At 41.2% G+C, this 22,702-nt stretch overlaps 1 protein-coding gene across 2 annotated transcripts; it reads left to right on the plus strand.

The window, feature by feature from the left end:
* Positions 1 to 9,635: 9,635 nt before the first annotated feature.
* On the plus strand, positions 9,636 to 14,248 carry LOC120029021 (glutamine amidotransferase-like class 1 domain-containing protein 3A, mitochondrial). 2 transcript variants are annotated; one of them, XM_038974306.1, is made up of 5 exons: positions 9,636 to 9,718; positions 12,656 to 12,768; positions 13,103 to 13,274; positions 13,440 to 13,641; positions 13,752 to 14,248. In XM_038974306.1, the coding sequence occupies exons 2-5, from the start codon at positions 12,661 to 12,663 to the stop codon at positions 13,942 to 13,944; spliced, it is 675 nt and encodes a 224-aa protein (XP_038830234.1). In that variant the 5' UTR covers positions 9,636 to 9,718; positions 12,656 to 12,660; the 3' UTR covers positions 13,945 to 14,248. The 2 variants fall into 2 exon arrangements, with proteins under 2 accessions (XP_038830234.1, XP_038830233.1); XM_038974305.1 differs by lacking the exon at positions 9,636 to 9,718 and adding an exon at positions 10,749 to 10,859.
* Positions 14,249 to 22,702: the final 8,454 nt, after the last annotated feature.

Genomic DNA, 22,702 nt, shown 5'->3' on the forward strand with positions numbered 1-22,702 from the left:
CAAGCAACGTCACACAGACATTGAAGAAGAGTGGGACAACATTCCACAGACCACAATCAACAGCCTGATCAACTCTATGCAAAGGAGATGTGTGGCGCTGCATGAGGCAAATGTTGGTCACACCATATACTGATTGGTTATCTGATCCACGCCTCTACCTTTTTTTTAAGGTATCTGTGACCAACAGGTACATAAAGTATCTGTATTCCCAGTCATGTGAAATCCATAAATTAGGGCGTAATGAATTGATTTAAATTGACTGATTTCCTTATATGAACTGTAACTCAGTAAAATCTTTTAAATTGTTGCATGTTGCGTTTGTATTTTTTTTCAGTGTATGTTTTCTAAAAACTTCCAGAGAGGCCATGAGTAAAGGCAAACCTTGTTAAATGCCCAGTGGAGTCAAAATTCCGTATCATATAAAATGTTGTATCATATAGTACAACAGCTGATCAATTCAACTGTTATTGAAGCAATAAGGCCCTTGGAGCCAATATACCACGGCTAAGGGAGTGCCTGGATATAGCCCTTTACCGGGGTATATTGGCAATATACCACAAACCGCCGAGATTCCTTATTGCTTTTATAAACTGGTTATAATAAAAATGTATGTTTTGTCATACCCGTAGCATACGATCTGATATACCATGGCTTTCAGCCAATCAGCATTTAGGGCTCGAAACACACAGTTTATAATTCCTGATACCTGCTGGTTGAAAATGCAATCAACACAGGATGTTTTAATACGCAGGTTTAGCATAGGTGGAGTTGCAGTATAAGTTAATAGACCAGTTCCAAACCTCTCCGCTAATAACAGCTAGTTTCAGGTTTGACTACATTTCCCTCCCATTAGGCTCTTCTTCTCTGATGACTTGATCCACACTGTGGTTAATGCACCACTTTGTTACCCTTCCCGTCCCCACTCAGACCACTCCCAGACAGTCCTAGCAACATGTTGCTATGAGTAATCGTTTTTTGCTAAAAAATAACTATTTTTGTTTAATTTTGACCCCTTTAACAGAAAAGTATTACAGTAAGGTACCAGTTGTTAACCAGAAATTATTTAAAATTGAGATAAAACAGAATAAATCAAATAAAAACAGCTGCATTGGGCCTTCAAAATGCAGGAAATTCGTTTTAAATGCAATAAAAAATCTGTGTGTGGGGGGGGGGGGGGGGGTTGAGCCAAATACTCTTATTTATTTCAGAGAAACCTGGGCTTGGTTTACACTCTGTTCACCCTGACCAAAAGTTAAACTTCCAGTGTAGCAAGTAAGAAAATTGACTGCTTTTGCGAGTCCCCAGTATAGCTCCTAGCCCTAAATTAGTCTACTGGAATTATTTGCTGTTTGGTTATTGATTCAAAAAAATCTCCTGCTTAATGCGGCAACCCTGGAGCAGGCTCAACTTGACCGGCTGCCAGAAATGCCAGAAATTGTCCATCTCTTACTTAAACAATGCGGATTAACCAGAAAGCTCAGTTTTAGGTTTACTGCAATTCTTAACAGTTTTGTTGTTTTCAACAAACAACTTTAGAGTAAGCTCAACTTTCCAAATGCCCAGTTTACTTTCCCCAGGCAATTGGACAACTCTTAAGGTCCCTGCTTCAACTAGATTCAGTAGTTTTACCTAGTTATCATCAGGAGAAAAATAAATCGTCCACTCTGGGACCTGTGGTGCCACCTCTGCTCACATCTTTCATTAAGCCATTTTGAGAAAGAACCAAATAAAATAATAAGCCAATTAATTAATGGCCACATTCATTAATCTATAATAAATATAATATCGTCGCTGTCTGATGAAAACCTCTTATTTCCAAAACAGAGACTTTACAGGAAAGCAACTTCACACAGACATTGAAGAAGAGTGGGACAACATTCCACAGACCACAATCAACAGCCTGATCAACTCTATGCAAAGGAGATGTGTGGCGCTGCATGAGGCAAATGTTGGTCACACCATATACTGATTGGTTATCTGATCCACGTCTCTACCTGTTTTTTAAGGTATCTGTGACCAACAGGTACATAAAGTATCTGTATTCCCAGTCATGTGAAATTCATAAATTAGGGCGTAATGAATTGATTTAAATTGACTGATTTCCTTATATGAACTGTAAATCACGAAAATCTTTTAAATTGTTGCATGTTGCGTTTGTATTTTTTTTCAGTGTATGTTTTCTAAAAACTTCCAGAGAGGCCATGAGTAAAGGCAAACCTTGTTAAATGCCCAGTGGAGTCAAAATTCCGTATCATATAAAATGTTGTATCATATAGTACAACAGCTGATCAATTCAGCTGTTATTGAAGCAATAAGGCCCTTGGGGCCAATATACCACGGCTAAGGGAGTGCCTGGATATAGCCCTTTGCCGGGGTATATTGGCAATATATCAAATCAAATCAAATCAAATTTTATTTGTCACATACACATAGTTAGCAGATGTTAATGCGAGTGTAGCGAAATGCTTGTGCTTCTAGTTCCGACAATGCAGTAATAACCAACAAGTAATCTAACCTAACAATTCCACAACTACTACCTTATACACACAAGTGTAAAGGGATAAAGAATATTTACATAAAGATATATGAATGAGTGATGGTACAGAACGTCATAGGCAAGATGCAGTAGATGGTATAGAGTACAGTATATACATATGAGATGAGTAATGTAGGGTATGTAAACATAAAGTGGCATAGTTTAAAGTGGCTAGTGATACATGTATTACATAAAGATGGCAAGATGCAGTAGATGATATAGAGTACAGTATATACATATACATATGAGATGAGTAATGTAGGGCATGTAAACATTATATTAAGTGGCATTGTTTAAAGTGGCTAGTGGTACATTTTTACACAATTTCCATCAATTCCCATTATTAAAGTGGCTGGAGTTGAGTCAGTATGTTGGCAGCGGCCACTAAATGTTAGTGGTGGCTGTTTAACAGTTTGATGGCCTTGAGATAGAAGCTGTTTTTCAGTCTCTCGGTCCCTGCTTTGATGCACCTGTACTGACCTCGCCTTCTGGATGATAGCGGGGTGAACAGGCAGTGGCTTGGGTGGTTGTTGTCCTTGATGATCTTTATGGCCTTCCTGTGACATCGGGTGGTGTAGGTGTCCTGGAGGGCAGGTAGTTTCCCCTCCTGGTGATGCGTTGTGCAGACCTCACTACCCTCTGGAGAGCCTTACGGTTGTGGGCGGAGCAGTTGCCGTACCAGGCGGTGATACAGCCCGACAGGATGCTCTCGATTGTGCATCTGTAGAAGTTTGTGAGTGCTTTTGGTGACAAGCCGAATTTCTTCAGCCTCCTGAGGTTGAAGAGGCGCTGCTGCGCCTTCTTCACAACGCTGTCTGTGTGGGTGGACCAATTCAGTTTGTCCGTGATGTGTACACCGAGGAACTTAAAACTTTCCACCTTCTCCACTACTGTCCCGTCGATGTGGATAGGGGGGTGCTCCCTCTGCTGTTTCCTGAAGTCCACAATCATCTCCTTTGTTTTGTTGACGTTGAGTGTGAGGTTATTTTCCTGACACCACACTCCGAGGGCCCTCACCTCCTCCCTGTAGGCCGTCTCGTCGTTGTTGGTAATCAAGCCTACCACTGTAGTGTCGTCCGCAAACTTGATGATTGAGTTGGAGGCGTGCATGGCCACGCAGTCGTGGGTGAACAGAGAGTACAGGAGAGGGCTCAGAACGCACCCTTGTGGGGCCCCAGTGTTGAGGATCAGCGGGGTGGAGATGTTGTTACCTACCCTCACCACCTGGGGGGGGCCCGTCAGGAAGTCCAGGACCCAGTTGCACAGGGCGGGGTTGATGACGAGTTTGGAGGGTACTATGGTGTTAAATGCTGAGCTGTAGTCGATGAACAGCATTCTCACATAGGTATTCCTCTTGTCCAGATGGGTTAGGGCAGTGTGCAGTGTGGTTGCGATTGCGTCGTCTGTGGACCTATTGGGTCGGTGGGCAAATTGGAGTGGGTCTAAGGTGTCAGGTAGGGTGGAGGTGGTATGGTCCTTGACTAGTCTCTCAAAGCACTTCATGATGACGGAAGTGAGTGCTACGGGGCGGTAGTCGTTTAGCTCAGTTACCTTAGCTTTCTTGGGAACAGGAACAATGGTGGCCCTCTTGAAGCATGTGGGAACAGCAGGATTGATTGAATATGTCCTTAAACACACCAGCCAGCTGGTCTGCGCATGCTCTGAGGACGCGGCTGGGAATGCCGTCTGGGCCTGCAGCCTTGCGAGGGTTAACACGTTTAAATGTTTTACTCACCTCGGCTGCAGTGAAGGAGAGCCCGCAGGTTTTGGTAGCGGGCCGTGTCAGTGGCACTGTATTGTCCTCAAAGCGAGCAAAAAAGTTATTTAGTCTGTCTGGGAGCAAGACATCCTGGTCCGCCACGGGGCTGGTTTTCTTTTTGTAATTCGTGATTGACTGTAGACCCTGCCACATACCTCTTGTGTCTGAGCTGTTGAATTGCGACTCTACTTTGTCTCTATACTGGGACTTAGCTTGTTTGATTGCTTTGCGGAGAGAATAGCTACACTGTTTGTATTCGGTCATGTTTCCGGTCACCTTGCCCTGGTTTAAAGCAGTGGTTCGCGCTTTCAGTTTCACGCGAATGCTGCCATCAATCCACGGTTTCTGGTTTGGGAATGTTTTAATCGTTGCTGTGGGTACGACATCGTCAATGCACTTTCTAATGAACTCGCTCACCGAATCAGCGTATTCGTCAATGTTGTTGTTGGACGCAATGCGGAACATATCCCAATCCACGTGATCGAAGCAGTCTTGAAGCGTGGAATCAGATTGGTCGGACCAGCGTTGAACAGACCTGAGCGAGGGAGCTTGCTGTTTTAGTTTCTGTTTGTAGGCTGGAAGCAACAAAATGGAGTCGTGGTCAGCTTTTCCGAAAGGAGGGCGGGGGAGGGCCTTATATGCGTCGCGGAAGTTAGTATAACAATGATCCAAGGTTTTACCAGCCCTGGTAGCACAATCGATATGCTGATAGAATTTAGGGAGTTTTGTTTTCAGATTAGCCCTGTTAAAATCCCCAGCTACAATGAATGCAGCCTCAGGGTGTGTGGTTTCCAGTTTACAAAGAGTCAGATAAAGTTCGTTCAGGGCCATTGATGTGTCTGCTTGGGGGGGAATATATACGGCTGTGATTATAATCGAAGAGAATTCCCTTGGTAGATAATGCGGTCGACATTTGATTGTGAGGAATTCTAGATCAGGTGAACAGAATGACTTGAGTTCCTGTATGTTGTTATGATCACACCACGTCTCGTTAATCATAAGGCATACACCCCCGCCCCTCTTCTTACCAGAAAGATGTTTGTTTCTGTCAGCGCGATGCGTGAAGAAACCAGCTGGCTGCACCAACTCTGTTAGCGTCTCTCGAGTGAGCCATGTTTCCGTGAAGCAAAGAACGTTACAATCTCTGATGTCTCTCTGGAATGTTACCCTTGCTCGGATTTCATCAACCTTATTGTCAAGAGACTGGACATTGGCGAGTAGTATGCTAGGGAGTGGAGCGCGATGTGCCCGTCTCCGAAGCCTGACCAGGAGACCGCTTCGTTTGCCCCTTTTACGGCGTCGCTTAGGGTCGCCGGCTGGGATCAGATCCATTGTATTGGGTGGAAGGCAAAACACTGGATCCGCCTCGGGAAAGTCATATTCCTGGTTGTAACGATGGTGAGTTGACGTTGCTCTTATATTCAGTAGTTCCTCCCGACTGTATGTAATGAAACCTAAGATTACCTGGGGTACCAATGTAAGGAATAACACATAAAAAAACAAAATACTGCATATTTTCCTAGGAACACGAAGCGAGGCGCCGGGATACCACAAACCGCCGAGATGCCTTATTGCTTTTATAAACTGGTTATAATAAAAATGTATGTTTTGTCATACCCGTAGCATACGATCTGATATACCATGGCTTTCAGCCAATCAGCATTTAGGGCTCGAAACACACAGTTTATAATTCCTGATACCTGCTGGTTGAAAATACAATCAACACAGGATGTTTTATACGCAGGTTTAGCATAGGTGGAGTTGCGGTATAAGTTAATAGACCAGTTCCAAACCTCTCCGCTAATAACAGCTAGTTTCAGGTTTGACTACATTTCCCTCACATTAGGCTCTTCTTCTCTGATGACTTGATCCACACTGTGGTTAATGCACCACTTTGTTGCCCTTCCCGTCCCCACTCAGACCACTCCCAGACAGTCCTAGCAACATGTTGCCATGAGAAATCGTTTTTTGCTAAAAAATAACTATTTTTGTTTCATTTTGACCCCTTTAACAGAAAAGTATTACAGTAAGGTACCAGTTGTTAACCAGAAATTATTTAATATTGAGATAAAACAGAATAAATCAAATAAAAACAGCTGCATTGGGCCTTCAAAATGCAGGAAATTCCAGAGAAACCTGGGCTTGGTTTGCACTCTGTTCACCCTGACCAAAAGTTAAACTTCCAGTGTAGCAAGTAAGAAAATGGACTGCTTTTGCGAGTCCCCAGTATAGCTCCTAGCCCTAAATTAGTCTACTGGAATTATTTGCTGTTTGGTTATTGATTCAAAAAAATCTCCTGCTTAATGCGGCAACCCTGGAGCAGGCTCAACTTGACCGGCTGCCAGAAATGCCAGAAATTGTCCATCTCTTACTTAAACAATGCGGATTAACCAGAAAGCTCAGTTTTAGGTTTACTGCAATTCTTAACAGTTTTGTTGTTTTCAACAAACAACTTTAGAGCAAGCTCAACTTTCCAAATGCCCAGTTTACTTACCCCAGGCAATTGGACAACTCTTAAGGTCCCTGCTTCAACTAGATTCAGTAGTTTTACCTAGTTACCATCAGGAGAAAAATAAATCGTCCACTCTGGGACCTGTGGTGCCACCTCTGCTCACATCTTTCATTAAGCCATTTTGAGAAAGAACCAAATAAAATAATAAGCCAATTAATTAATGGCCACATTCATTAATCTATAATAAATATAATATCGTCGCTGTCTGATGAAAACCTCTTATTTCCAAAACAGAGACTTTACAGGAAAGCAACTTCTCACAGACATTGAAGAAGAGTGGGACAACATTCCACAGACCACAATCAACAGCCTGATCAACTCTATGCAAAGGAGATGTGTGGCGCTGCATGAGGCAAATGTTGGTCACACCATATACTGATTGGTTATCTGATCCACGCCTCTACCTGTTTTTTAAGGTATCTGTGACCAACAGGTACATAAAGTATCTGTATTCCCAGTCATGTGAAATCCATAAATTAGGGCGTAATGAATTGATTTAAATTGACTGATTTCCTTATATGAACTGTAAATCACGAAAATCTTTTAAATTGTTGCATGTTGCGTTTGTATTTTTTTTCAGTGTATGTTTTCTAAAAACTTCCAGAGAGGCCATGAGTAAAGGCAAACCTTGTTAAATGCCCAGTGGAGTCAAAATTCCGTATCATATAAAATGTTGTATCATATAGTACAACAGCTGATCAATTCAGCTGTTATTGAAGCAATAAGGCCCTTGGGGCCAATATACCACGGCTAAGGGAGTGCCTGGATATAGCCCTTTGCCGGGGTATATTGGCAATATACCACAAACCGCCGAGATGCCTTATTGCTTTTATAAACTGGTTATAATAAAAATGTATGTTTTGTCATACACGTAGCATATTCTTTTAATAAATTTACAAAAATGTAAATTGGCAAAAATGGAGTTCATCAGACATTGACGATATAAACCTTCATAAAAATATGTGTGATCATAATATTTTATGATCACACATAGTGTTGTAACTTGACATGATCAGTCAGAAATCAGAATTTTCACATAGACCTACCGCTGGAGATCCCAAGGATGCCCACGAAGTTGTAGCCTGATGTTGGTCATGCATTGAATAAGCCGAAATGTCAAAGCTAGCCACGTCCTTCTTATCTATGTCAAAATGCTGAAAATCTGAAATGGACACCTTTTTTGTTATTGTCTTTTAAAGGGGCAATCTGCGATTGCTACATACATTTTTTTGAGAGAGACAAATAATCATGTTTTTTTGCAAAATGCTATATTTCCACCTCACTCTCAGAAAAATAGGTAGTACTGCTAGGTTATACACTGTCAAATGTAACAAATAACTACATTTTAAAAATAAATAAATATTTTAACATGTTTAAAATAATAATTATATTTTACATTTTAGTCATTGAGCAGATGCTCTTATCCAGAGCGACTTACAGTAAGTGCATTCATCTCAAGATTGCTAGGTGAGAAAACCACATATCACAGGACATGAACAACAATGGATATATAGCGTTTTGCAAAAAAAAAAAAAAAAATGTCATACACATCTAAAATCTATGTGATGGCAAATGTGAAAAGAGTAATATTTTAGACACGCATGAAGGTACTCATAAGCAATCATTTCTGACAAGAAAAACACAAATGTGAAAAGTTGGTGGATATAGCTTTTTGGAAATAAACTCTTCAATTGCAAACAAACACTGTAGGCTATAGCCTCAAAACATGGTCAAAACTATACGTTTTACATAATGGATGATCAGTCCTTGCATTAATAGTTCTGTCAATAAATTTGAGCATGGTTACATTTATTTCAGCCCCATCCTGCAGCTGTTTACCAAAACCGAGGCAGGGTGTACACTTTGTTATTGTTTTAACTAGAGATTGCCCATTTGAACAGAGAGATGAAACTCATAATGCACCTTGTCTTGGTCATTTATGTATCACAGTTCCACTTCATGGTCATGGAAAGGTAGTCTAACGTGAGACAGATGCACCCTATAACATATCATAGGTTGCACAGAAGGAAGCATGGCATTGACTCTGTGTGGTTGATGTTACAATTTGAAATTCACCTGTGAGAAACACACACACACACACACATAGTTTGATAATAAGGCCTGAAAAGCACTGGCCCATCGGGCAAGTCAGCAGTATTTGTTGGTTGTCCAAATATTAGAGTCACTTGCCCGAAAAAGTGAAACTAGTTGTTTGAACGCAGAAATTGCATCATAACTTGTCTGTCTTTAATCAAACAACAGCAAGGAAACAGAAAAATCTAATTTAATGGCCTGCTACATTGTATGCATAACATTTGCAGAGTGTGAGACATGCCTACACATTTCAAAGAAACCTGGTTGTGGTTTGCATGCTGCTTGCCCTGACCAAAAGTTGTGCTTCCAGTGTAGCAGGTAAGACAATGTTCTGATTTTGTGACTCCCCAATGCACAAGGTGCACCTGTGTAATGATCATGCAGTTTAATCAACTTCTTGATATGCCACAGCTGTCAGGTGGATGGATTATCTTGGCAAAGGATAAATGCTCACTAACAGGGATGTAAACACATCTATGCACAACATTTGAGAGAAATAAGCTTTTTGTGTGTATGGAATATTTCTGGGATATTTTATTTCAGCTCATGAAAAATGGGACCAACACTTTACATGTTACGTTTATATTTTTGTTCAGTATACAGTGTCTTCATCAATATTGACACACTGACACCATCCATCCAGTGTCTGATTCTGAGAGATTTAGAAAAAGAGCAAACAGAGAGGGCAGTAAGGCAAGTAAGTTTCCCTTTTCCCTCCCAGCGTCACTAGTCCCCGCCTCCATGGGAGGGGCCACAGAAGGAGGATATTAACGCAGTAGCGTTCAGAGTGAATAGGAAGACCTACTATTGTAACAAGGTGAGAATAACGTTGTCGATCAATTAATACTGCATCAATGTAGCCTAAGTAAACAGTTTAGCATTAATGTTGTATTTAGAGTTTAATGTAACACAATAGCTGTGGATATGTGATGACTGGTTCACATCTAACAGCCGATACTGTTTTAGGCAGTTTTAAGACGCATCTCTGCTGTTGGAGGTAGTAAAATTCCACATCTTAATTAGATAAAGACTTGCGACGAGACGGAAAGGCTACGTTTTACCAAAGTAACAGTGCGCTTTCTGTGTTCTTGGTCTTATTTTTGCTGCAGTTTTTTTACAAAAACAAACAAACGTGTGGTACCTTTTTATTTAACTTGGCAAGTCAGTTAAGAACATTCTTATCTTGGCTAGCAGTTAGGCTAGCTTGCTGATACTTGGTCTGTTTCTGGTGCATGTATTTCATGATTCTCGTTTGCTACGACACCTGGCTACAACAGTGGCAACTTTGTTTCGTAACGTTTAACCCAAAGGCCGGCAGAAGGCGATATTGAGTCGTGTAATTTTTACCATCCAAACGCATTGTATGCAACCGTCAATACATTAGTATCCCTTGTGGACCGGCTCGTACCGAGATGCTTCGATTTCCTCATTAATTGTATTTAATGCAGAGGGGGTGGGTATGCGTACTTTCCTTATGAAACACCATTTTCCACCACTATGCTAATCCCAGATGGTGCGTTCAGCCAATCGGGTTTAAACTCAGACCAGAGCTGTGTTAGTATACCCATACTAACATACTGTATACTATTAGTTCATTTTAGTATACTGTAAACGAACAGTATCCTTTCAGTTGAGTTTACTAGCTCTTTGACAGTCTACCGGAAGTCGTTTCTATGCAACATCTTGCCAGCTAGTTAGCATAACAACAAATTATTCGTTTTACATTTTACCACTTCAGGAGTGCCAGATTGCGCTCGTACATTCAGAGCGTTGTCAGATTGTCCGTTTGTAAATTCAGAGCGTTTGGCTCTCATGGCACACACTGGACGCTCCGGCCGAGGAGTAGGGTTGATTGAGCGTTGTATATAACGGCAGTCACGCACCCAATCTAACGTTGGCTAGCTACTTCCAGACACGCATGAGACCACAGACCATTTTACTCGCCCTAACAGAGCTGGGTAGGCAGTTTTCATGTTATCCGTTGGTGACTGCAACTGCTGCTGGCAACAATTTAATAACGTTTTTTTGCTGACGTTTACTGACACCGCCCATATTCTACTGGTGTTGAGCGCTCGTAAATGTAATTCTTCTGCGTTTATACGAGTGTGTTCTGAAATCGGAGTAACATTAGATAGCCAGCGCGAACTTACGAAAGCCCCTGAATGTCGATTGAGAACGCACAACCACTATACTATTTAGCTAAACTAAGAATGAGTCAATAGACGATGGGTAGTTAGCCTATAGTGAATATACTGGCAAGTTTGATGTATAAGTAGCCAACTAACGTTAGGTGGCTAGCTAACAACATAACGTTACCGGTACTATTGTAAAGCTATGCTATGTGGTTAGTAATTTGTTAGCTATGTTGTCCTTATCAGCCAACAATGTGTAAGGTAACTTATTTGAAAAGTCCTTACTTTATTACATTGCTCAACATTTTCATAAGTTTGTCATAATTCGTTAAAGCACTGAATTTGTATCCGCTCTGAATTTGTATCCGCTCTCTTTATACCTCATATTTTCTTCAAATCTGAAAACTACGTGAAGCTATTTCCTTAAGAATTGCATTACAGGCCCTAAAGTACTGAAATAGTGTCCTATGTGTGTATACTTCATATTTTGGCGAATTTAGTACGACATCCGGGAACTTTTGGCATACTAACTATATCCATACTATGACCAATAAGCATACTATATACTCAAGCACGTCACAAATAGTACGGTTAGTATGAGTATTCGAATACAGCTCAGGGGTTCCGTTTCTTTTAGCGTACTGCGTTAGCAACATCGCATTTGTGGAAACCAAGGCTGTTTTAAGGGCAGACCTGGTTGTAACTAGATATGTTCGAGTCGCATTGGAAAAGTTTAGCTTATCCTTAACCTAATTCTCCAAACCTGCTGCATAAGTTGTCTTAACCTGTTGTAGGCCTATCTGAACCGTGCTTTAGAATGATCAGTGACCCGATGCTTATCACATAATCTCTGTGGATTCTGTACTTTTCCTCCCTCCCTCCACACCTGGCTCTCTACCTGTATCAGGTATTGTTGACTAGAGGCATTGGTGTGTTGCCTGGACACAGTCCTTTAGAGACTGATGTGATGATACTCAGGAGGCCAGTGTTTATCATTTGGCACTCACTATAGGTTAAAGCATTCTGCCCACACCCCTACAGAAATGGGATAATGCCATTGTGCTTTATTTTAGAAATGATCATGGCCCTGTTCCAACATCTCCAAATCATACAGCATTATTAGTGTGTTTTTGCTACCATAAAAGGTGACTGGAGAGAATTTAAGGCGGGTTGTAGCCTCGCAATATGGACGTGTGTGTATCGTGTACGACAGTTTGCTAAATCCCAATTTGTTGCGCATGCAAATCCTAGAATCTTCACGTATACCAAAATTTAGTAAGCAATTTACTCTCCGTTGATAAATGAGGCCTCAGGCCTTTAAATGTTTGATAGATTCTGCTGCTGGGAAGTCATTCTCACATCATGCTCACCTGTCTTCGTTGTCCCAAATTGCACCCTATTTCCAATGTAGTGCACTACTATTAAACCAGGGCTCTGGTCAAAAGCAGTGCACTATATTGGGAATAGGGTGCCATTTGGGACACTTGTGTACCTTACCTGACGCATTACCCGACATGCCATGTGATGTGTATTGATGAGAGAACAATCTAGAATTCAGTTTAATCTAACTGCTTGTTGTGCATCACTGTCTCCATACTGTAATTCTTGTCTGTCTTTTGCAGGAGTCATGGTGAAGTGTATAGCAATAGTTCTGTCAGGGTGTGGGGTCTACGATGGGACAGAGATCCACGAGGCGTCTGCTGTGCTGGTCCACCTCAGCAGGGCTGGAGCTAAGGTAAGGACTCTTTAACGTTTCCATGGGTAGTTCAAACTCAAGCTTCTCATGCTAACCTTCTGACTGTACAAGCCCAATCTATAGTCAGATTCCTGTGACAACTTCAGACATCCTCTAGTCTAGAAAGTGGTGCAGAGTTTGCATTGATGTGCATGTTGTCAATATGCCTCTGCTTGCTCCTTTTACTGCTGTACTTTTAATCATAGTCTCCCCCTGAGTGCTTGTCGTTGGGAATGCAGGTTCCAATCTCATTACCATGAACACTACTATGAAACTCCTTCTGGCCTGTACTGTAGATGTACAGTATTGACGGTCTAAACCCTCATCACCTCAGGTCCAGATGTTTGCCCCTGACGTGGATCAGATGCATGTGGTGAACCACTGCGAGGGGAAACCCACGGCGGAGAAACGCAACGTCCTGCAGGAGAGTGCTCGTATCGCCCGCGGTGACGTGTCAGATCTTACCAAACTGGACATCACCGCTTTCGACGCCCTCGTCATCCCAGGTAAGCATTACTCCTTAATTTATACCTTCATCATTATATACCTTCGTCACTATCATGCTTCCATTATCATCAGCATACAACCCTTACTCACCCTTTACCTTTCCAGGACCAGGGCTGGTTTCCACTGCTCTACACTGTGCTCAACCCAACTGTTGTGTCCTGCAGGTGGTTTTGGCGTGGCCAAGAACCTTTCTGACTGGGCTGTGAAGGGGAAGGAGTACACGGTTCAGCCCCAGGTAGAGAAGCTGATTAAGGGGTTCCACGAAGTAGGCAAGCCCCTGGCTATGTGCTGCATCTCCCCTGTCCTAGCTGCTAGGGCCCTGCCGGGATGTGAGATCACTGTGGGACAGGACAACGAGTGTGAGAGGTGGGTTAGTGTCAGTGGTGTGTGAGACCGTGTGTATACACTATGTCTCTGTTTGAATATAAGAGGTATGTGTTTTTAGCCCCTGCTGCTCTTCTCCCTCCCACCACTAGATGGCCCTATGCCCAGACGGCAACCACCATGACTGAGCTGGGCTGTAAACACGTGAATAAGAATGTGGGGGAGGTGCACGTCGACGTAAAGAACAAGCTGGTCACCACCTCTGCCTTCATGTGTAACGCTCCAATACACGAGGTGTTTGATGGGGTGGGTGTCATGGTTACAGAGCTGCTCAAACTGGCCTAGAAAGTCTGGGAATCAGAATGCTGATTTTGTTTTTGTCCCAAATGGCACGCTATTCCCTTGTTATAGTGCTTATGGGCCTTGATCAAAAGAAGTGCACTGTATAGGATGTCATTTAGGACTCTCACTTAGAATCATGTTTGTTGTTTTCAAGGAGACCATCCTGATCTGATTTTACTAGTGTCACTTACTGGATTGTTTAAAAAGCTGCAACAGACATCAGAAGCTACATGTTTCTGTTGCACCATATGTACTGTGATCTGTGCTACTATTTAAAATTGTAATAAAAGTGATGTAAAACAATCAATTCTGGAATGAATGATTTATCATTTAAGGGTTCAAGCAGCGACGCTGGGTGAAACCCTATTTGTTGGTGTTTTATTATTAGGGGTTCAGCACCGACGCTTGTGCATCCTTATTTCGATGCCAAACTACCACTGGTGTGTGTGTGTGGCCAAAGAGCTCTTTTCATGTCATCCAACTAATTTAAACTGCTGGCGTTAGATAAATGGCACTTGGATTGAAACCCATGCTATGGTCAGATTACATGCACACCAGTGGTGGGTTTGGCGTTGAAATAAGGATGCATGAGCAGAACAACCCCATACCTACCGTAAAATATGGTGTTTGATCTTTGATGCGATGGGGATATTTTGCATCCACTGGAATCAGATATTTCAAGACACATTTCAAACCACCTTTGTAGGTGTGCTATTTTGTGTGTTTCGCATTGTAACTTATTTTGTAGTTAATGTTGTTGCTACCGTCTCTTTATGACCGAAAATAGCTTCTGGGTATCAGAACAGCAACTTCACCTCGAACTAGACAATGATTTTTTTTTGTTTTTTGAATCCAACGCAAAGGATATACTGCATCTCAGACCAGGCCCAAATCCTTGTCAATCGCGTGAAGAAAAGATGGAACTATAGCGGTCGGAGATCGGGATGCCTTGTGAGAATTTGTCAGCAAGAGTGTAACCCACCTCTACCGTCCATTCTATTGGTCAGCGTGCAATCACTGGATGATCTCCGTTCGATACTGTCCTAACAACGGGACATTAATAACTATCTTATGTTTCACCGAGTCGTGGCTGAACGACGACACTGATAATATACAGTTGGCTGGGTTTTCCATGCATCGGGAGGACAGAACATTTACATCTGGTAGGACGAGGGGTGGTGTGTCTATTTTGTCAATAACAGCTGGTGCGCGATGTCTAATAAGGAAGTCTTGAGGTATTGCTCACCTGAGGTAGAGTACCTCATGATAAGCTGTAGACCAAACGATCTACCAAGAGTTCTCATATTTTTCGTAGCAGTCTTACAAACACAAACCGATGCTGGCACTAAGACCACACTCAACGAGCTGTATAAGGCCATAAGTAAACAAGAAAATCCTCATTGAGAGTTGGTGCTCCTAGTGGCTGGGGACTTTAATGCAGGCAAACTTAATTATGTTTGACTTCATTTCTACCAGCATGTCACATGTGCAACCAGAGGAGAAAAATAACTCTAGACCACCTTTACTCCACACACAGAGATGCTTACAAAGCTTTCCCTCGCCCTACATTTGGAAAATCTGAGCATAATTATATCCTCCTGATTCCTGCTTACAAGCTAGAACTAATTCAGCAATTAGCAGTGACTCGCTCAATACGGAAGTGGTCAGATGATGCGGATGCCACGCTACAGGACTGGAATATGTTCCGGGATTCATCCAATGGTATTGAGTATACAACCTGAATCCTACTACACCGGCTCTGACACTCGTCGGATGTGACAGGGCTTGCAAACTAGACTACAAAGGGAAACCCAGCCGTTAATAACGTTCCACTCGTGAGGCCACTAGGACATTTGACTGCAGGAAAAGGCAAGAAATCTTAAAGCACTTGGGTTGCTGCATCTGAACATTAGTAGCTTATTTCCTAAACTGAATTACATAAAGATCTGGGCTATACAAACAAATTCGTACATTCTGGTATTGACAAACTTGGATCTCTAGCGACATTTTGGACAATATTAATATTGAAGGTTGTGTTCAGAGCTGACAGACAGGGGAGAGGTGGTGGAGTGGCAATTTTTATAAGAAAAAATATTTATCTGTCTACTGAAATCCATGTCCCTTGTCAAAAAAATGTGAGTTATCTTTAAGCCTTTGTGGAAAATGTATCCATAACTGTCGGCTAATCTTCGTACATTTGAGGAGTTAACTAGTTGTCTTCTTTTACTAAATCAGAAGTTATTATCCTGGGTGACCTAAATTATGATTGGGAAATGTAGGCTTCAGACAATCTAAAAGACGTGTAATGATCTAAACCTCACCCAGCTGGTGACTATGCCTACACGGCCCAAACCTAAAGATCCTTCAAAGTTGACTCTCATTGATCTTATTCTAGTGAATACACCAGAGAAATATGTTTCTATTGGTGTCTCCACCCAAGATATTAGTGACCATTGCCCAGGTTGTGTTACAGATGTGAGAATACAAAAATGTAAGCCTGTGTCAACACTAAAATAAACTTTAAAAACGTCAGTGAACGGGCTTTTTTATTTTATCTTTATTTTAGTGACCTTGATTGTATTTAAACTATCCCTAAACCTGATTTAGCATTGAGCCTTTTTTCAGATGTCTTCAATACTATTGTCGACAATAAATAAGGGTTAAGGTTAGATCAAATGCCTGGAATTATCAGAAGTCATTCATAAAATATATGATCCTTGGGTCAAGGCCAGGAACACAGGCTTAGGCCCGGACTGGCAAGCTTTTAAGCAACTGAGGAAGCATTGTGTAAGACAAATCAGAAAGGCTAAATCAGATGTTTGTATGTAACCACTATTTTGGATTGTAATGGGAACCCTGCTAAATTAGGGAAAACTGTCAAATCCCTTAAGGTTTCTACTTCCTCCTCCCTGCCACAACAAATTCATTCAGACATTGGCCTCATTACAGAAAAAAATGTAATCATGATGCATTTATTCACCATTTTATTTCAGCTGGCTTTCTCTTTGAAATAACTTCTAACACAATTCACAATGATATTGGGTTGGATGCTAAATGATCAGACAAATGATAGTCAGAGCTTTTCTTTCAGGCTATTTACAGAAAAATAATTTCTGAATGCTTTGCTAGCAATAGACAACAAGAAATCCAAAGGGGCTGACCAATTGGATCCCGGTCTGCTTAAGTGTGGAACACCCATCAATGTTGGCTTAATAACCTTAGTAAATGTACAACTTTGCTCTTTTTTAATCTGAGAAATTCATTTTGAATGTTAACCATTAGGGTTTAGGCCTTGGCGTAGCACTATTACAGCAACCACATTAGTTGTTAATTATCTAGGCAGTAATTTAAATAGACAAATGAAATGGACCTGTCAAAAGCTTTTAAAACTGTTGATCATGCTATTTTATTGAATAAATTGTCCTCGATAGGCCTGAGCTTTGACACCTGTTCATGGTTTAATGATTATCTTAGTGACCGAACTCAGACCATCGTGATTGATGGGGTTAAGTCTGCATTTCTTGATGTACATAAATGTGTACAACAGGGGTCAATTTTGGGACCTGTTCTCTTCACTATTTAAATAAACATTATTGGTCAGTCTGTTAAAAATGTAAAAATTAATCTATATGCGGATGATACTATTATGTACAGTTGAAGTCTGAAGTTTACATACACCTTAGCCAAATACATTTAAACTCAGTTTTTAACAATTCTTGACATTTAATCCTAGTAAAAATTCCCTGTCTTAGGTCAGTTATGATCACCACTTCATTTTAAGAATGTGAAATGTCAGAATAATAGTAGAGAGAATTGCCTTTAAATTGTTTAATTTGGGTCAAACGTTTCGGGTAGCCTTCCACAAGCTTCCCACAATAAATTGGGTGAATTTTGGCCCATTCCTCCTGACAGAGCTGGTGTAACTGAGTCAGGTTTGTAGGCCTCCTTGCTCGCACATGCTTTTTCAGTTCTGCCCACAAATTTTCTATAGGATTGAGGTCAGGGCTTTGTGATGGCCACTCCAATACCTTGACTTTGTTGTCCTTAAGCCATTTTGCCACAACTTTGGAAGTATGCTTGGTATCATTGTCCATTTGGAAGACCCATTTGCGACCAAGCTTTAACTTCTTGACTGATGTCTTGATATGTTGCTTCAATATATCCACATAATTTTCCCTTCTCTTGATGCCATCTATTCTGTGAAGTGCACCAGTCCCTCCTGCAGCAAAGCACCACCACAACATGATGCTGCCATGATGCTGGTGTTCTTCGGCTTGCAAGCCTCCCCCTTTTTCCTCCAAACGTAGCGATGGTCATTATGGCCAAACAGTTCTATTTTTGTTTCATCAGACCAGAGGACATTTCTCCAATAAGTACGATCTTTGTCCCCATGTGCAGTTTCAAACCGTAGTCTGGCTTTTTTCTGGCGGTTTTGGAGCAGTGGCTCGTTTCTTGCTGAGCTGCCTTTCAGGTTATGTCGATATAGGACTCGTTTTACTGTGGATATAGATACTTTGTACCTGTTTCTTCCAGAATCTTCACAAGATCCTTTGCTGTTGTTCTGGGATTGATTTGCACTTTCGCACCAAAGTACGTTCATCTCTAGGAAACAGAACGCGTCTCCTTCCTGAGTGGTATGATGGCTGCGTGGTCCCATGGTGTTTATACTTGCGTACAGATGAACGTGGTACCTTCAGGCGTTTGGAAATTGCTCCCAAGGATGAACCAGACTTGTTGAGGTCTACAATTTTTTTTTTTGAGGTCTTGGCTGATTTCTTTGGATTTTCCCATGATGTCAAGCAAAGAGGCACTGAGTTTGAAGGTAGGCCTTCAAATACATCAACAGGTACACCACCAATTGACTCAAATGATGTCAATTAGCCTATCAGAAGCTTCTAAAGCCATGACATCATTTTCTGGAATTTTCCAAGCTGTTTTAGGCACAGTCAACTTAGTATATGTAAACATCTGACCCACTGGAATTGTGATACAGTGAATTAATCTGTCTAATCAATTCTTGGAAAAATCACGTGTGTCATGCACAAAGTAGATGTCCGAACCAACTTGCCAGAACTATAGTTTGTTAAAACAAGAAATGTGTAGAGTGGTTGAAAAACGAGTTTTAATGACTCAAACCTAAGTGTATGTAAACTTCCGACTTCAACTGTATGCTATTAACCCGACTGTTGATCTGGCTGTGTCAAAACTACAGTTAGATTTGATAGCTATGCAGGAATCCCTTGCTGATTTAAATCTTGTGCTTAATACAGGCAATACTCTCATAAGAATGTTTCAGATTAACTACATGTTCTCTCATTAGATGGTGCTCCAATCAAACGTGTTCCCATATTAAAATACTTACGCACATGGATTGGTATGGATTTGACGTTTATAAAACATAGATAGATATCCTACCAACGGGACATTAAAAACTGCAATATCTTATCTTTCACCGAGTCGTGGCTGAACAACGAAATGAATAACATACAGCTGGCGGGTTATACACTGCGTCGGCAGGACAGAACAGCAGCTTCTGGTAAGACGGGGTGGCGGTCTATCTATGTTTGTAGACAACAGCTGGTGCACGATATCTAAGGAAGTCTCGAGGTATCAGTCTCCCCCTCAGGAGACTGAAAAGATTTGGCATGGGTCCTCAGATCCTGAAAAGGTTCTACAGCTGCACCATCGAGAGCATTCTGACGGGTTGCATCACTGCCTGGTATGGCAACTGCTCGGCTTCCGACCGCAATGCACTACAGAGGGTAGTGCGTACAGCCCAGTACATCACTTGGGCCAAGCTTCCTGCCATCCAGGTCCTCTATACCAGGAGGTGTCAGAGGAAGGCCCTATAAATTGTCAAAGACTCCAGCCACCCTAGTCAGAATTAGTTGGGTAACATAGATAAATAAGATGTTTTATTTACATAATATGCTTATGTGAGATACTTGTCATTAGAATGTATCCCTTTGGACTATACTGTTGGCAGTTGCACTTTTCTTTTCTCAGCTAGGGCTCAGTCACTTGGGGCCCAGAGAGGGGAGAGGTCAGGCTTGTCTTTTACATGTCTCTGGTAATATGCAGAATATCAGAAAGGGAGGAGTACAGAATGGAACATTGTCTTCATATGTGAATGTATCTGTTAAACCATGTGAAGGGATGGCGTGATTAACGGGGAACCAATTATCTCTTGGCTCCACAATGTCTGTGTGCAAGTCACTCCCCTCAGTGAGCTTGTCCAGGATTGGGGAGAAGAGGGGGTTTACTTGAGATGGGAGTATATAGAGTTGACAATTGAGTTATGCCTTGGATGAGTACCACTATGAAGTACCAGGAACAAGATTAGAACCTCGTTTTAGAGACCAAACTGAGCGATAATTTATAGCGAATGCAATCTGGCTAAGGGATACTCCTTTCTCAAGTAAAAGGCCCTTTGTGAAGAGTTCCTAAGATCTGTGGTTCGTCATGTAAGTTGAGAGGGGTGTATCTTTGCTATAAAAGATCTCAGTTGCCATTATGTTGGGACTCTCAACAATTCATTATAGATAGTGAATTGTTGAAAGTCACAGGGCTATGGTAAAGCTCATATTATTAAATATGAAGTTTAAGTATAACTCTGACTGGTGTGTGGTTTGTAACTCTCCTCATACAGGAAATTGCCACGACATTAGTCACTTTAATAACTCTACCTACATGTACATATTACCTCAATTACCTGACTAACCGGTGCCCCGCACATTGACCGGTACCCCCTGTATATGGCCTCGCTATTGTTATTTTACTGCTGCTCTTTAATTATTTGTTACTTTTATTTCTTACTTTTTTTGGTATTTTTCTTAAAACTGCATTGTTGGTTACGGGATTGTAAGTAAGCACCTGTTGTATTCGGCGCATGTGACAAATAAAATATGATTTGATTTGTTGAGCTGGTTAAGAAGCTAAGATTTAAAGTTGGCTTTTTTCTACAGAAACATATCATGCCTGACTAAGCAGTAGGAAGCAGATTATTCAGTCATTTTTATCTGTTCTTGATTATGGCGATATTATTTATCAAAGTGCAGCTACTCTTAAACCTTTAGATGCCATTTACCATAGTGCTCTTTGTTTTGTTACCTGTAACAGTTTTGATACTCATCACTGCATCCTGTATCTTAAGATTGTCTGGACTTTGTTAAAGACCTGTAGATCTCTACATTACTCCCTTTTTGTTTACAAGGACCTACTTCATAAACTTCTGTCTTGCCTTGCTGTTGAAGTATAGACACCTGAGTTGCCTAACCCGTTCACAGGATTGGTTAACTCTTGAGGTTCCTAAGGTCTCCACGAGCTAGGTAAATCTGCTTTTAGTTTTAATGTACCTTATTACTGGAACAAGATTCAAAATACATTTAATCTTGATGTTCTGGTGCCATTCGGGTAATTTAAAGCATTGATTAGGGACTTATTTGTGGGGGAATATCACTGTTTTTTTGTGATATGTGATGTTGAATTTGTGCTTCCCATGACTGGGTTTTTGCATTTTAATATGTATATATATTTTGTGTATATTTATGCAGTATCATGCAGGGCAAATTTGAAAAGAAACCTAGATCTCAATATGTCTTCCCTGTTAAAATAAAGGTTAAATAAAATCTGCAACCCATGATAGTTGTTGCATCTTGAAACTACTCGCATATGTGGTGCGCATTTTAGATTGGTGTTTTCCAACAAATTGCATTTTGGAACATTTGCATGTAGGCCTATACTACTGTTCAAAAGTTTGGGGTCACTTAGGAATGTCCTTGTTTTTGAAAGAAAATACAATTTTTTGTCCATTAAAATAACATAAAATTGATCAGAAATACAGTGTAGACATTGTTAATGTTATAAATGACTCTTGTAGCTGGAAACGGCAGATTTTTAATGGAATATCTACATAGGTGTACAGAGGCCCATTATCAGCAACCGTCACTCCTGTGTTCCAATGGCACGTTGTGTTAGCTAATCCAAGTTTATCATTTTAAAAAGATAATTGATCATTAGAAAACCTTTTTGCAATTATGTTAGCACAGCTGAAAACTGTTGTCCTGATTAAAGAAACAATAAAACTGGCCTTCTTTAGACTAGTTGAGTATCTGGAGCATCAGCATTTGTGGGTTTCGATTACAGGCTCAAAATGGCCAGAAACAAATAACTTTCTCCTGAAACTTGTCAGTCTATTCTTGTTCTGAGAAATGAAGGCTATTCCATGCGAGAAATTGCCAAGAAACTGAAGATCTCGTACAACGCTGTGTACTACTCCCTTCACAGAACAGCGCAAACTGGCTCTAACCAGAATAGAAAGAGGAGTGGGAGGCCCCGGTGCACAGCTGAGCAAGAAGACAAGTACATTAGAGAGTCTAGCTTGAGAAACAGACTTCTCAGAAGTCCTCAACTGGCAGCTTCATTAAATATTACCCGCAAAACACCAGTCTCAACGTCAACAGTGAAGAGGCGACACCGGGATGCTGGCCTTCTAGGCAGAGTTCCTCTGTCCAGTGTCTGAGTTCTTTTGCCCATCTTAACCTTTTCTTTTTATTGGCCAGTCTGAGAGATGTCTTTTTCTTTGCAACTCTGCTTACTTACCTACTGATTAGAAGGTCCTGTGTAGATTGTATTTTCAACCAGTAACTATCAGAAAATAACACTGATCAAATGTTTTCACACTTTTACAGTGTTAGTTTCATCAGCTGTTGTACAATATGCTACAAAACACTGGAAAACAGAAATCTGACTGCACTGGGCC

The sequence above is a fragment of the Salvelinus namaycush genome, chromosome 34 (genome assembly GCF_016432855.1).
Source record: "Salvelinus namaycush isolate Seneca chromosome 34, SaNama_1.0, whole genome shotgun sequence".
Classification (NCBI taxonomy): domain Eukaryota; kingdom Metazoa; phylum Chordata; class Actinopteri; order Salmoniformes; family Salmonidae; genus Salvelinus; species Salvelinus namaycush.